Genomic DNA, 16591 nt, shown 5'->3' with positions numbered 1-16591 from the left:
TTTGGAGGACGTATGGCTCTCAACCTTCGCCTCTCCCGAGTCCTTAGAGGAGTTGCAGCGATGGGACAAGACTGTAACTACAAATTCGATATTACAAAATTGGGGAGAAAAAGGGGTAAATGTTTTTTTTATTTTTATAAATAAAACATTTGATGGAGGCCACTGTGTTCTTGGGGACCTTCAATGCTACAATCATACCATCCGGTCTCAGAGCTCTATGGACAATTTCTTCACCCTCATGGTTTAGTTTTTGCTCTATGGGCTAACTAACTAACTATGGGCTGTTTAACTATTGAACTAACTATTCATTGTATTCTCACGCGTGAAGGTGCTGGAATTATTAGGGAATTAAGTCAAGGTGAGAAAGCGTCAGGGTTTTCCAACCCTCTCCTCGGTCCCCCCAGACATTCCCCCCCAAAAATGTAACTCTAAACTGACACACCTGATTCATTAAGTCAACTAATCATCAAGCCTTTGACTAACTGAATCAGGTGTGGCAGTTTCTGTCCCCCTGTCTGTATGTCCCCTTTCTGTCTGTCGGTTACCTCATTTTGGTACTGTCGGGGAGCACGGGTGACCTCAGCCAAGAGAGAGAGAGAGAGAGAGAGAGGGGCGGAAAGGAAGGGCGGGGCGAGGTATTGATAGTGAGAATCAGTCATGTTTGTTCTGCATTGGTCACCATGGGTTACCCCGTTTGGAGTGACTGATAAGGCCGTCATTGTAAATAAGAATTTGTTCTTAACCGTCTTGCCTAGTTAAATAAAGGTTAGATATTTTTTTAAGTAAAAAATAAGAAAGAAAAGGGTGAAAACCAAAACGGGACTGAGACAGAAACTCACCCGCCTGCTACATGTTGAAGAGGACAGGAATGTATCCGAGAGGACAAAAGTCACCTGGCTTAATATTGATGGGAAATTCAAGGTGTGACTGGTAATGGCGTCTGTCTGCTCTGACTCTGCTTTGAAGTTGTGTATGTGTTAATCATTAAAGTCATCCTGAAATGTGGGTTCCCTGCTTGGACATTCTATATCTTAGCAGGGCAGGTACGGCAGAGGAACCAAAGTCCAGCAGGTAGGAGCCTAGTGAAAATGAACTCAGTCTTACTGACAATATCAATAGGCGAACTGACTTACGCAAAGTGGACAGGCCTGTGTATTCAGTCCCCACCCAGTTTTATGGCTCGGTAGAGCAGTGCATAGCCTATATTAAAGGACGCACCAGATGACTTGGGCATGCGGCACATTTCCGGGGCTTATTTGCAGTTCTCTGTTGTTTCGTTTCTCTTTCACTGGAATCAGTGCATGTCGGAGCTTTTCACACACAGAGAAGCAGAACGGGTAAGTGACAAATATTAGTCTTCCTAATCCCAAGCACACTACAGTAGCATGATTTGTAGGCCTACACTTGTAGCCTACATGCATTTAGCTTTTAGCTGTTGAACATACAGTGCCTTCGGAAAGTATTCAGATCCCTTGACTTCTTCCACATTTTGTTACGTTACAGCCTTATTCTAAAATTGATTACGTTTAAAAAATAAATAAATAATAATCCTCAGCAATCTACACACAATACCCCATAATGAAAAAGTGAAAACAGGTTGTTAGACATTTTTGCAAACGTATAAAAAATGAAAAACAGAAATACAGATGCGTAAGTATTCAGACCCTTTGCTATGAGACTCGAAATTCTGTTTCCATTGATCACTCTTGTGAGGCTGTGTGCTGCCAGGACAACAACCTCTCCCTCAAACGTGATCAAGACAAAGGAGATGATTGTGAAAAACAGGAAAAAGAGGACCGAGCACTCCCCCATTCTCCCACAACGGGGCTGCGTTGGAGCAGGTTGAGAGCTTCAAGTTTCTTGCTGTCCACATCATCAACAAACTAACATGGTACAAGCACACCAAGACGGTCGTGAAGAGGGCACAACTAAACCTATTCCCCCTTAGGAGATGGGTCCTCAGATCTACAGCTGCATCATCGAGAGCATCCTGACTGGTTGCATCACTGCCTGGTATGGCAACTGCTCGGCCTCCGACCGCAAGGCACTACAGAGGGTAGTGTGAACGGCCCAGTACATCACACAGTACATACTACCTCAACTAACTGGGCCAAGCGTTGTATTCTGCGCATGTGACTAATAACATTTGATTTGATTTGAGATGCTTCTACAACTTGAATGGAGTTCACCAGTGGTCTATTCAATTGACTGGACATGATTTAGAAAGGCACACACCTGTATCCATTGGTATGTGAGCGTGCAAGAACACTGGGTTAAAATGAACAATAACATTCTGCCTTGGAATCTATTTCTCTATTGTCAATGTCATTGAGTAGCCTATACAGTGTAGGCCCAAAATTGGATCAGAATTCATGCAGGATCAATGATAACTTGATTTCCAAAATTAAATAGACTAGTGGTGGGGAGATGTGTGGGGTAGATTTTGGTCACATAAGATGCTCCAAAACGGCATATTGTCACGTTAAAATCAGTGTAGATCTGATTAGTCTGCATATGTCAAACAATACTGTAATCTCCTTTCTTCAGACAGATCGGTCATCAGCCATGGCTTCTATCAGCAGCTCTAACACAGCCTTTGCCTTGGAGCTGTACCGCACTCTGGGTCAGACCAACACAGGGAATGTCTTCATCTCCCCCTTCAGTATCAGCTCAGCTCTGGCCATGGTCTACCTGGGAGCTAAAGGAGACACGGCTGCTCAGATAGCAAAGGTAACGCACACATACTCAGATACACAGACATGGGCACACGCACACACACACACACACACAGATACGCACTGAGAGAGATAGACACACATACACACCCTTAAATTAGGCTACTCAACTTGTACTTTGGAACGTACCAAAGCAGTATCTACGTACTTATCACTGTCTAGTTACCATGGAGAGGGCTATAAACCCACAGGTTACTTTTTCCCAAATGGCACCCTATTCCCTATATAGTGCACTACTTTTGACCAGGGCCCATAGGGCTATAGGCAGGGAATGATAGGGTGCCATGTGGGACGCATATTACACCATAACAACTTCTTTGTGTGCGAGATGTACACTGCACTTTATCTCCTTTATTCATTTCATCATCATAACCCAAAGGGTTGCAAAGAGAGGGTATATTACCGATAACTTTCTAAGTTTACCAGTAAACTACCACAATTTAGGAAACTTGGGTATGATTTAGACATTTTAATAATGTAAAATATATACATTAATAAAAAAAATGTAAATGTTTTTAAAAAATGGACAAAGCTGTAAAATATTATTCTAAATACAGAATACTTGTTGAGTAGCGTTCATTCGTATTTAATATGAGGAGTTCAGCATTAAATATTTTTATACTCTTTTATTTATTTTGCTATGTCAACATGTCTTTGTTGTAAATGTTTGGCACTTAACTGGTGGCAGTTGTGAAAAAAGTTGAAAATGATTCCATTGTTAATTAGAATTAGTTTTTTTTTTATTAATTACGCTATTTTCTCATAGTTTATCCATTAGAAACTCATGGACAACATGGACACAGATATAAAAAGGAATATTTTGTACGAATACATTTAAAAAAGTTATTCAAGTATACAGTATTTACCAAAGTGACCATCAATTGCAATAGATTAACTGTAAATGACCACAAATTCTGGTGACTTTGGTAAATGATCAGTTGTTTTGCAACCCTAACCACCATTATCGTCACTTTAACCATCTTTCCTCTCTGAATTCTCCCCAGGTTCTGTCATTCAACTTGACTAAAGACATCCACACAGATTTCCAGACACTCAATGGAGATATCAACTCTCCCTCTGCATCTTACATCCTGAAACTGGCCAATCGCCTGTATGGACAGAAGACCTGCAACTTCCTGACTGTGAGTTTCACTATAAACTATACTTTTCATGCAAGTAGCAAGTAACAGCCACACTACCACTTTACAGGCTACTAATCTATACAATCGTTTCACATTTACGGATATGCTGAGGTAATAATTACATACCCAATGTTCTCTAGTAATACTAGTCCTGTGCGAATAGGGCTTTATTGAAACAGACCGACTGGTTGTGCTATTACTGTCCCCAGAAGTTCTACCGTGTTTCCCTATATGCTAATTGAACTGTTCTCTCTGCTTATTGGTTTAACTGTCCTCTATATGCTAATTGAACTGTTCTCTCTGCTTATTGGTTTAACTGTCCTCTATATGCTAATTGAACTGTTCTCTCTGCTTATTGGTTTAACTGTCCTCTATATGCTAATTGAGCTGTTTCACTATGCTTATTGGTTTAACTGTCCTCTATATGCTAATTGAGCTGTTTCACTCTGCTTATTGGTTTAACTGTCCTCTATATGCTAATTGAGCTGTTTCACTCTGCTGTAGGAGTTTTTAGAATCCACCCACAAGTTCTACCATGCAGACATGAAGGCAGTGGATTTCCTCGGCGCAGCAGAGGAGGCCAGAGGAGAGATCAATGGCTGGGTGGAGCAGCAGACAGCGAGTATGATCATTCAACATATCAATGATTCAGTTAATCAATCACATTCAGTAACAGTCATGTCAAGTTTGGACACACCTACTCATTCCAGGGGTTATCTTGTTTTTTTCTGTTTTCTACATTGGAGAATAATAGTGAAGACATTAAAACTATGAAATTACACATATGGAATCATGTAGTAACCAAAAAAGTGTTAAACAAATATTTTAGATTTCAGATTCTTCAAAGTAGCCACCGTTTGCCTTGATGGCAGCTTTGCACACTCTTGGCATTCTCTCAACCAGCTTCATGAGGTAGTCACCTGGAATGCATTTCAATTAACAGGTGTGCCTTGTTAAAAGTTCATTTGGAATTTCTTTCCTTCTTAATGCGTTTGAGCCAATCAGTTGTGTTGTGACAAGGTAGGGGTGGTATACAGAAGGTAGACCTATTTGGTAAAAGACCAAGTCCATACAGTGCCTTGCAAAAGTATTCATCCCCCTTGGCGTTTTTCCTATTTTGTTGCATTACAACCTGTAATTTAAACAGATTTTTATTTGAACTTCATGTAATGGACAGACACAAAATAGTCCAAATTGGTGAAGTGAAATTTAAAAAAAATTTAAATAAAAAAAAATGGAAAACTGGTGCGTGCTAATATCTATTCACCCCCTTTGCTATGAAGCCCCTAAATAAGATCTGGTGCAACCAATTACCTTCAGAAGTCACATAGTTAGTTAACTAAAGTCCACCTGTATGCAATCTAAGTGTCACATCATCTGTCACATGATCTCAGTATATATACACCTATTCTGAAAGGGTCTAGAGTCTGCAACACCACTAAGCAAAGGGCACCACCAAGCAAGCGGCACCACCAAAAGAGGGCCGCCCACCAAAACTCACAGACCAGGTAAGGACGGCATTAATCACAGAGGCTACAAAGAGACCAAAGATAACCCTCAAGGAGCTGCAAAGCTCCACAGCGGAGATTGGAGTATCTGTCTATAGGACCACTTTAAGCCGTACACTCCACAGAGCTGGGCTTTACGGAAGAGTGGGCAGAAAAAATGCCATTATTATAGAAAAAATAAGCAAACACGTTTGGTGTTTGCCAAAGGCATGTGGGAGACTCCCCAAAACATATGGAAGAAGCTACTCTGGTCAGATGAGAAAAAAATGTTACTCCTTGGCCATCAAGAAAACGCTATGTCTGGCACAAACCCAACACATCTCATTACCCCGAGAACACCATCCCCACAGTGAAGCATGGTGGTGGCAGCATCATACTGTGGGGATGTTTTTCATTGACAGGGACTGGGAAACTGGTCAGAATTGAAGCAGTGATGGATGGTGCTAAATAGAGGGAAATTCATGAGGGAAGCTTGTTTCAGTCTTCCAGAGATTTGAGACTGGGACGGAGGTTCACCTTCCAGCAGGAAAATGACCCTAAGTATACTGCTAAAGAAACACTTGAGTGGTTTAAGGGAAACATTTAAATGTCTTGGAATGACCTAGTCAAAGCCCAGACCTCAATCCAATTGAGAATCTGTGGTATGACTTAAAGATTGCTGTACACCAGCGAAACACATCCAACTTGAAGGAGATGGAGCAGTTTTTCCTTGAAGAATGGACAGAAATCCCAGTGGCTAGATGTGCCAAGCTTATAGAGACATACCCCAAGAGACTTGCATCTGTAATTACTGCAAAAGGTGCTGTACAAAGTATTGACTTTGGGGGGGATGAATAGTTCTGCACACTCAAGATTTCTTATTTTTTTCTTCTTATTTCTTGTTTGTTTCACAATAAAACATATTTTGCATCTTTAAAGTGGTAGGCATGTTGTGTAAATCACATGATACAAACCCCCCAAAAAATCCATTTTAATTCCAGGTTGTAAGACAACAAAGTAGGAAAAATGCCAGGGGGGGGTGAATACTTTCGCGAGCCACTGTATTATGGCAAGAACAGCTCAAATAAGCAAAGAGAAATGACAGTCCATCATTACTTTAAGACATGAAGGTCAGTCAATCCGGAAAATGTCAAGAACTTTGAAAGTTTCTTCAAGTGCAGTCGTAAAAACCATCAAGCGCCATGATGAAACTAGCTCTCATGAGGACCGCCACAGGAAAGGAAGACCCAGAGTTACCTCTGCTGCAGAGAATCATTTAATTAGAGTTAACTGCACCTCAAATGCTTCAGAGTTCAAGTAATAGACACATCTCAACATCAACTGTTCAGAGGAGACTGCGTGAATCAGGCCTTCATGGTCAAATTGCTGCAAAGAAACCACTACTAAAGGACACCAATAAGAAGAGACATTTGTCAAAGTATCGGGCCTAACAACACCAGTGCCTATAATCTGGTCCAGGTTATTAAATAAACCTACCAGGGTGTTTACAAACACTACAGGAACAAGATCATCCACATGTATCGATCACATTTTTCCTAATACTGTAGAACTTTGTTCTAAAGCTGTATCCGTACCCATTGGATGCAGTGATCACAATATAGTGGCTATATCCAGGAAAGCCAAAGTTCCAATAGCTGGGCCTAAAATGGTATATAAGAGATCCTGCATTTTGCAGCGATACGCCGTCCCATCTGGTTTGCTCTTAGTGGGACTATCATTTGTTTTTCAAAAGGACAATGACCCCAAACACACCTCCAGGCAGTGTAAGAGCTATTTGACCAAGGAGAGTGATGGAGTGCTGCATCAGATGACCTGGCCTCCACAATCACATGACCTCAACCCAATTGAGATGGTTTGGGATGAGTTGGACCGCAGAGTGAAGTAAAATCAGCCAGCAAGTGCTCCTCCTGTGTGGGAACTCCTTCAAGACTGTTGGAAAAGAATGCTAAGAGTGTGCAAAGCTGTCATCAAAGCAATGGGTGGCTACTTTGAAAAATCTAAAATATAGTTAGATTTGTTTAACACTTTTTTTGGTTAATACATGATTCTATATGTACTATTTCATAGTGTTGATGTCTTCACTATTACTCTACAATGTAGACGATAGTAAAAATAAAGAAAAACCCTTGAATGAGTAGGTGTGTCCAAACTTTGGACTGGTACTGTATATTGTCTAAATTGGAAAATATGTGGTGCAATACAGGGAGGAAAAAACACAACATGAATACAACAGCCAGAAGAGAACAGGCCACCCCCTCAAAGCCTGGTTCCTCTCTGGGTTTCTTCCTAGATTCCTGCCTTTCTAGGCTGTTTTTGCTGCCACCGTGCTTCTACATCTGCAATGCTTTCTGCTTGGGGTTTTAGGTTGAGGGTTTCTGTATAAGCACTTTGTGACATCTGCTGATGTAAAATGGGCTTTATAAATACATTTGATTGATTGAACCGTCAGATCTGTAACTAGGATCAGCTAACATGGAACTCAACTAAATATGAATAAATGTGTCTTTGCTTAAATGACATAATTAGAACCATATGGTACCTCTTGTTTTAGATTGTTTCATTGTGTGTGTGTGTACGTGCATGTGTGTTTGTATGTTTGCGTTTACAGATAAAATCAAAGATCTGCTGAAGCCGGGGACCGTCAGTGCTATGACAAGGTTGGCTCTAGTCAACGCCATCTACTTCAAAGGAAACTGGCTGAATCGATTTGACCAAAAAGACACCAAAGAGATGCCCTTCAAACTAAACCAGGTATTTAGATATATATCTAATCATATTTAGATAGATATCTATGCTGAGTAATTCAATAATGGAATTATAATATAATTATATACTACACTACTAGAAGATATGATGAAAATATATATAAAAACAAAAAAGGATTCAAAAGCTCACTTTAAATGGGCCTTATTTAGAGCAATGGTACAGGCAAAGATTAGACATGTGTGTGTCATCCAAGAGACAAAACAAACCTTCAAGTCACACTGTATAGGCCTATTGTGAATTATATGGCGGTCAGATGAACTCATTCTCCTTGTCTGTTATATTCTGTGATTTTTCAGAATGAAAGCAAGCCAGTTCAGATGATGCACCAGATGAAGAAGTTCCCCTTTAACTCCGTCCCAGACTATAACCTCCAGATCGTGGAGCTTCCGTATGTGGACGAGGAGCTCAGTATGTTTGTCCTGCTACCTGAGGAGGTCACTGATGGATCTGATCCCCTAGTGAAGGTATACACAACCTCCTGTAACAACCTCCTGTAACCTTTTCACACTACTGAAGAAACCCTTACTAATGAGCCATGTTACAAATCTCACAAAGTGGGTTCACCCAATTGGCTCGATGCGTAGGGGAGTTTGCCTTTCATGCCAGCAACCCGGGTTCGCTTCGCTGTCCCTCTGTTCAATACACTACAAAAACCTCCTATAGTTAAAGTGATACTTCGCCCAAATTACAAAATTACATTGGTTTCCTTACCATGAAAACAGACTATGGTCAAGGTACAGTGGTTCTTCCTTTGAAAGTTGTGTCATACTGCAACACACCTTGCGAGGTACCACAGAATCCTATGGCACGTTATTTAAGTGTCAGCCATTGTTGCCATTAATGCTAGTTTGACCACCAGAGGGCATCTTTGAGAAGTTAAGTTATTGAAATGACATGGCGCTGTAGAGACTTAAGAGTCCTTGAGAGCTGTTATAGCATAACTTACTTATTGGCATACGGGCCTACTTCAATATACAGTATATCAATCAATCGTTAGTTAATTTGTGCGTGTCACGTCTTACATGTCTTTAAATGCATTCAAGCATTTTAGTTATAACTTGAAATAACGAAGGGCGCCATGAATATTTAAACATTAATTTAAATATGTTAATGAATTCAATTGGTTTTTTACTATTTCGAAATGCATATGTTTATTAGGCTACTGTGCAATGTCTTTAAATACATTGGTTCCCCCTACCCTCCTTTCCTATTGTCCTGCTAATAGCCCATCCTCGGGGGATGGCTTCTTTTGTATTAAATACATGTTTTAATTAGTCATTTACCATTCTCATTCTCGGAGTGTAAACGTTGTCAACACCCTGCTACACTTGTGTGAAAAACAAGTGTTTGAAAACATGTTTTCAAAATGTCTCCAAACTGTTAATCAACTGTATTCTAAAAAAAAAAAAAAAACACAGGATCTACAGTGGTACAAATATATTATTGAATTGGGTTTTAAAAAATTGTTTTAAAATGAATATGTTGACTAGGCTACTGTGCAGTCTGACGAAACCAACAGGGCAATGAGAATAGACAATAGAACCAGGAACAGCATAGGGCTGATTGACTTACTCATTCCTGGCTTTCGTTCAAAATAAGTTATATTATTAAAAGAGCGTCTGGTGCTCTCTAATGTGTGGATAGGCCACTGGGAGTAAACGGATACTGTACTGCACTCTGGTCAAAGAGTGATGACAGACACAGAAGACCAGTCTAGGAGTTTAATGATGAACCAGAGTATACATGTGGTCTGTGTCCAGAGGGAAACAGGAAACAGGAAATAGAAAATTACTACAATGTAAATCCAATAAACAATGTTATTGTTATTGTTATTATATGACATAAGTATTTGTTCTGATTTACATTTTAGTCAAAAATGCACAAATATCCTTGCAAATGAAAATAGTCTAATCTCCACAAAAGCCAACCTAACTAAGAAATACATTTAGTTTGTTGCCATGGTGAATAATCCAATAATAATTGGTAGGACACATTAAAGGAAACATCAGAGTTTACCGGAATCTCTAAATGAAGATACTGGCAGATCAATACAATGTCCTTGTAAATCTAATTACATTTAGAGGATTCTACATTAATATCTAAGGGGCTTTTATACAATTATAATGCAGGGTTAATAATAAATGAATATGTTTGTAGGGGTTGATACATTTTTGTTGTTGGGGAAAATCTGTTTTTAGAGTACTTAAGCATTGTAAGTTTGGCCCTTAGGCTACACTTTAGAATAGGACTCAACTCCAACTGACCGCACTATCTATCGGTAGTCTAAACTGTGGCACAGATTTGGGGATTTTTCACACACAATTCCTCCAGCTGTACATAACTACCGTCAATAAAAACAGCATCAACAGTGGTACAAATATATTATTGAATTAGATTTTTCTTTTTTACTGTTTTGAAATGTATGTTTCTTAAGCTACTGTGTAGTCTGACAAGTAAACATAGCCTATAGTACATAGTAAACATGGTAAAGTGCCTAATTCCTTACGTAAAGGAAGAGCAGGCCATGTCCAGACTTTCTCTGTGACCTCAAGTACTCATTAACTCTGTCTTTAATGCTTTGTCGTGTTCCATCAGTCAAGGACAGAAACTTCTGAGACACACCCGGAGGTTCACTGCTCAGCCACATTCGCCTCGGGATCCATCCCAGTTGGTATTCTGTGTCCACTCGTGGTATCTCTCTTTGGTTACACATCCTTGGAATAGCAGAAGAGCATAACGGTCCGGACGGCCCTTGCTGTGCCTGGTGAGCAGTTCGTCAAGTTTTCTTGTCAGAAGAGGAATGTAAATGTCAGGGTGAACTGACGACCTGACGAACCCGCCAGGTATGTTGACTCTGCCTGTCAGACGTGGAGTTCCAGAGCTCACAGGTGTGCCTGGTATGGATTGTGACTCCATCTCCTTCCTATTTCCTCTTCAACATGTCATTCTCCACCTGACTCTCGGCCAATGACGAGTGACTCTGCCAATACCGCCTGGCTCTGGACCAATGGATCAGCTTGTCGCCAGTATCTCTCGTATCCCTCAGAGAATGTTTCTCTTTCTGCTGGTCTGCCTTCAGTGACTTCATCTCGGTCTTCAAAGTTTGAATCTGATCCATGTGCATCTTCATCAGATGAGCCGAATGGCCCTGAGCCCACCATCGATTACAGTGGCCTATGGAATAAACGGTAGATATATTAAAAGTGACTACAAACACGCAAATGCTGCGTACAGAAACACATTTTAAGAATCTATCTTAACTAACCACTTTTTTGGGAACCAATGTATTTTTTCTGTTGTCTGTTGTCCAGCTCTTTGTCCACTGATCTCCATGGATGGTTGGGTCGGTTGAGAATGACCAGGATCTCTATTCATTTAAGTGAGCAGATTATGTCTTTCAGGAGGAACGGAAAATCTACTGGAGACATTTAAAAAATACTGTTAGAATTGGGGATTATGTAGCTGAGATATACAGTAGTTGAAATGAACATCTACATTTTGAAAGAGTATTTTTATCATTATTTTATTGACAAAAGCATAAAGATGTTGATGAACAAATACTGTACTGTACAAATACTGTACTCCCTCCAATTTAGAGGATTGGAGGATCCTAAATTTAGATCTAAGGGCCTTTTTCGTTAGGGCAAATCTGGTCTGTGAGAATATCCAAGGGGCTTTTATATAATTAGAATGCAGGGTTAATAATAATCGCTGGATAACAGATCGGCTTTCGTAACTCATTAAAGAGACGGCTTCTGTCTTCAATATAATCATTAATTCAGAAGATTAAACCCGTAATCCATGCCTTCTGGGAATGTTAAAAATTAGAATTTTGGCTGTTAGAAGCACTAAAATCAACCAATGTCAGCCTTTAAATGCTTTATTATCCAAATGTTTAAAGTGCGTGTGGGTGACGGAGAGAAACAAAATGGTGCAGTTTGAAAATTAGAATTTTGGCGTGTTAGAAGTACTAAAATCAACCAATGTCAGCCTTTAAATGCTTTATTATCCAAATGTTTAAAGTGCGTGTGGGTGACGGAGAGAAACAAAATGGTGCAGTTTGAGACCCTGAGGCGGAGGGTGACGCGCAGTGCTGGAGATAAAATAAATGACAAGGGGAAAGACGCTTGCAACATGCGTCTGATTATTCATTATGAATACGATCGATTTAGTTTATATTCTTCATTGCAACCACAACGTCACGAATAATTGGAACACGCACAACATGGGCAGATTAACTTGGTCCAAACAGTCAGAACATTTATTTTTAAAGACTATCAGAAAGAGTGTTGGTACTTATTTATTTTGATCCAAAGCCATGAATGAGTGAGTCACTCGGCTTTATACTGACAAAATGCTGACTCTCTCATTCCGTTTCTTCTTCACGTCAGCAAAGAAGGACTCCGTGTTTCAGAAACTCACTTTATATAGAGGGGCTATCACTCTTTCACACGGTGGTAGATAATAAAGCCCGTTTTTTATTTAGAATGATTTATTTCTGTTTTCAGAGAGAGAGAGAAACCAAAAGCCCACCCTGTCTATTTAAAAAAAAATCCTCAGTCGATGGTCCTGGAGTTAAGTTCTCTCTAGTGCCAGAGAAGAGAGACTCTCAGACTGTAAATATTTCCATTCATTCTTCAAAAAGATTTGTGCCTTAGTTTAGACATCTGAGAGATCAGCGTTCTAATTCCCCCTCTAATTCTGCAATGACAGAATCTACCACTAACGGTCTCGGCCTAAACTCTAACCTTTTAAAGAAGAACCACTGTGACAGCGTTCCATGCTAACGTATTAGCATTTGTGGCAAAATCCAATGCAAGTCATGGTACCTATATTAGCATTTTCCACGCATCATTTGCCACTAGGTGGTGGACTTGGCTCAGGCCCGGGTAGGCTGCTGAAAACCCCACCACTACAGTATCATCTATCATCTGTAGGAGTGTCAATGCTGCTACGCCTCTCTACACTGATTGGGTTTCAACTGTGTGTGTTTCACCTTCTTTCTATACTGACTGGGTTTTAACTGTATGTACAATTTTAGCTGGAGAGAGAGCTGACCATGGAGAAACTGGACGAGTGGACCAGCAGGGACAACATGGACACCGGCACAGAGGTCATAGTTCACCTGCCCAAGTTTAAACTGGAGGAGGACTACGAGCTGAACGAGCCCCTGACCCAGCTGGGCATGAAGGACGTGTTTGAGGGGGGCAGGGCCGACCTGTCTGGGATGAACGGGGAGGGGGGGCTCTTCCTGTCTACAGTGGCCCATAAGGCCTTTGTGGAGGTGAACGAGGAGGGGACGGAGGCTGCCGCCGCCACTGCTGGGATAGTAGCGCTCTGTATGATCCGAGAGGAACACTTCACAGCTGACCATCCCTTCCTTTTCTTCATCAGGCATAACAAGAGCAAAAGCATCCTCTTCCTCGGCAGATTCTCCTCTCCTCAGTAGAAGACTGGTTAAAAAAGCGTAGAGAAGATTTAATTTATAACATTTATTTGACAGGGAGAAATTAACATCATTCAACATTTCTGTAAATGTGGCAGATTTAGCAAGCTAGCTAGTAGCTAGTTCCATCAGCCCTTGATAGAATCCGCTATAAAAAAATATATATTTAAAAAAATAAAGGAAAATGTCTACATTTGTCTGTTTGAAAAGTATCATTGTGTGCGATCTTGGTTCCCTTATACACGTATTTTGACAACAGAGCAATCTGGGATTCAAATAACAAGGGGGAGGAGTAAACAGCTGAGAGTTGGGGCTGATAAGAGGAGGAGGAGCCTATCTTCTGTTTCCGTGAGGCAGCTTGTATATCCCCTGGACAGGACGCTAGTCTATTGCAGGGACTTACCCCAATCTGTCTACTTAATGCTGAGTGCTAAGCAGATATGCACTGGGTACTATTTTTACAGTCCTTGGTATGACTCGGCCGGGGATCGAGCCACTCAAATACATAGGCAGAGCTATAGATGCAAGGACTGACCATCCATTTTTAACCATGTTTTGAAGCTGTGTTTGTTTACAATACCATAACAGAGTTGAACTAAACTAATGAGAAGGATGTATGAGATGTATTCAAAAATCAATGGCTATACAGTGCACTCGAAACATATCCAGACCCCACATTTTGTTATGTTACAATCTTATTCTGAAATTAATTAAATTGTTTTTTTCCCCCTTATCAATCTGCACACATTACCTCATAATGAGAAAGTGAAAGCATTATTATTATTATTATACCTTAATACCTTATTTACATAAGTATTCACACACTTTGCGAAATTGAGCTCAGGTGCATCCTGTTTCATTGATCATCCATGAGATGTTTCTACAACTCAGTCCACCTGTGGTCAATTTAATTGATTGGACTTGATTTGGAAAGGCCGACACCTGTCGATGTAAGGTCCCACAGTTGACAGTGCATGTCAGAGCAAAAACCAAGCCATGAGGTTGAAGGAATTGTCTGTAGAGCTCTGAGACAGGATTGTGTTAAGACACAGATTTGGGGAAGGGTACCAAAAAATGTCTGCAGCATTTAAGGTCTCCAAGAACACAGTGACCTCCATCATTCATAAATGGAAGAAGTTTGGAACCACCAAGACTCTTCCTAAAGCTGTCCGCCCGACCAAACTGAGCAATCGGGGGAGAAGGGCCTTGGTCAGGGAGGTGACCAAGTACCCAAATGGTCAGTCTGATAGAACTCCAGTGTTTATCTGTGGAGATGGGTGAACCTTCCAGAAGGACAATCATCACTGCAGCACTCCACCAATCAGGCCTTTATGGTAGAGTGGCCAGATTTTCTGAGGAGTGGCTCAAAGGCACATGGCAGCCCGCTTGGAGTTTGCCAAACGGCACCTTGTGCTCAGGTGCATCGTGTTTTCAGCAGGAAAAGGAAGGAAGCACCTTGTTTCTCAGATTCTCTGGTTGGAAGAAAACGAGATTGAACAGATCATTGATGAAAACCTGCTCCAGTGGCTTTGGGACAAGTCTCAATGTCCTAGAGTGTCCCAGCCAGAGCCCAGACATGAACCCTATCGAACATCTCTGGAGACCTGCAAATAGCTGTGCAGCGATGCTCCCCATCCAACCTGACAGAGCTTGAGAGGATCTGCAGAGAAGAATAGGAAAATCTCCCCAAATACAGTTGTGCCAAGCTTGTAGAGTCATACCCAAGAAGACGAGGCTGTAATTGCTGCCAAAGGCGAGGCTGGCTGAGGCTGTAATTGCTACAAAGTACTGAGTAAAGGGTCTGATACCTTACTTGTAAACAAACATAAGTTATCAAGATGGCGCCGAAGAACATGGCTGAGATTTTACATTCTTCCAACCAATTGTGCAATTTTTGCGTTTTGTCTAACTTATTTTTTACTTATTGGGTACCAAATGTTGCTGCTACCGTCTCTATGACCGAAAATAACTTCTGGACATCAGAAAAGCGATTACTCACAGTGGACTGGAATAAACTTTTTCCTTTAATAAGTCCGACGAGACTTACGGGAACAGGCCCAGATCCACACCTTTTGCGTGAAGAAAAGACACTGGAAAAGGGAACACAGATCGGGGATCCTTCTGAGAAGCCGAAGGCGAGCGAGTAAACTCCCAATGTCTTCCATTCTCCTTGCTAACGTGCAATCGTTAGAAAATAAAATTGATGACCTACTATTAAGACTATCCTACCAACGGGACATTAAAAACTGTAATATCTTATGTTTCACCGAGTCGTGGCTGAACGAACAAACGGACAATATAGAGCTGGCAGGGTTTTCCATGCACCGGCAGAACAGATGCAACCAGGGGGGGAAAAAATCCTAGACCACCTTTACTCCAAACACAGAGATGCATGCAAAGCTCTCCCCCGCCCTCAATTTGGCAAATCTGACCACAATTATATCCTCCTGATTCCTGCTTACAAGCAAACACTAAAGCAGGAAGTACCAATGACTCGCTCAATACGGAAGTGGTCAGCTGACGCGGATTTGCTAGCACAGACTGGAATATGTTCCTGGATTCATCCAATGGCATTGAGGAATACACCACATCAGTCATGGGCTTCATCAATAAGTGCATCGATGACGTCACCCCACAGTGACTGTACGTACATATCCCAACCAGAAGCCATGGATTACAGGCAACATCCGCATCGAGCTAAAGGCTAGAGCTGCCGCTTTCAAGGAGCGGGAGACTAATCCGGACTCTTATAAGAAATCCCACTATTCCCTCAGACGAACCATCAAACAAGGAAAGCATCAAGTCAGGGTTAAAAATGAATCCTACTACACCGGCTCTGACACACATCGGATGTGACAGGGCTTGAAAACTATTACGGACTACAAAGGGAAACCCAGACGCGAGCTGCCCATTGACGTGAGCCAACCAGACGAGCTAAATGCCTTTTATGCTCTCTCCGGGGCAAGCAACAATGAAGCGTGCACGAGAGCACCA

General features: G+C 41.2%; 1 protein-coding gene across 1 annotated transcript; it reads left to right on the top strand.

Moving 5' to 3' along the window:
* Positions 1-1084: 1084 nt before the first annotated feature.
* LOC118358819 (leukocyte elastase inhibitor-like) lies at positions 1085-13790 on the top strand. Its single transcript, XM_035736745.2, has 7 exons — positions 1085-1337; positions 2548-2730; positions 3740-3877; positions 4382-4499; positions 7994-8136; positions 8448-8615; positions 13193-13790. The coding sequence occupies exons 1-7, from the start codon at positions 1233-1235 to the stop codon at positions 13598-13600; spliced, it is 1263 nt and encodes a 420-aa protein (XP_035592638.1). The 5' UTR covers positions 1085-1232; the 3' UTR covers positions 13601-13790.
* Positions 13791-16591: the final 2801 nt, after the last annotated feature.

The sequence above is a fragment of the Oncorhynchus keta genome, chromosome 26 (assembly GCF_023373465.1).
Source record: "Oncorhynchus keta strain PuntledgeMale-10-30-2019 chromosome 26, Oket_V2, whole genome shotgun sequence".
Taxonomy (NCBI): Eukaryota; Metazoa; Chordata; class Actinopteri; order Salmoniformes; family Salmonidae; genus Oncorhynchus; species Oncorhynchus keta.
The sequence above is the reverse complement of the archived record's forward strand: the minus strand, read 5'-3'. Positions and strand labels throughout refer to the sequence as shown.

Coding starts and splice junctions, on each gene's coding strand:
- LOC118358819 (XM_035736745.2), top strand. CDS start 1,233: ATGCGGCACATTTCCGGGGCTTATTTGCAGTTCTCTGTTGTTTCGTTT. Junction 4,500..7,993: donor GGTGGAGCAGCAGACAGCGA/GTATGATCATTC, acceptor TTGCGTTTACAG/ATAAAATCAAAGATCTGCTG. Junction 8,137..8,447: donor TGCCCTTCAAACTAAACCAG/GTATTTAGATAT, acceptor GTGATTTTTCAG/AATGAAAGCAAGCCAGTTCA.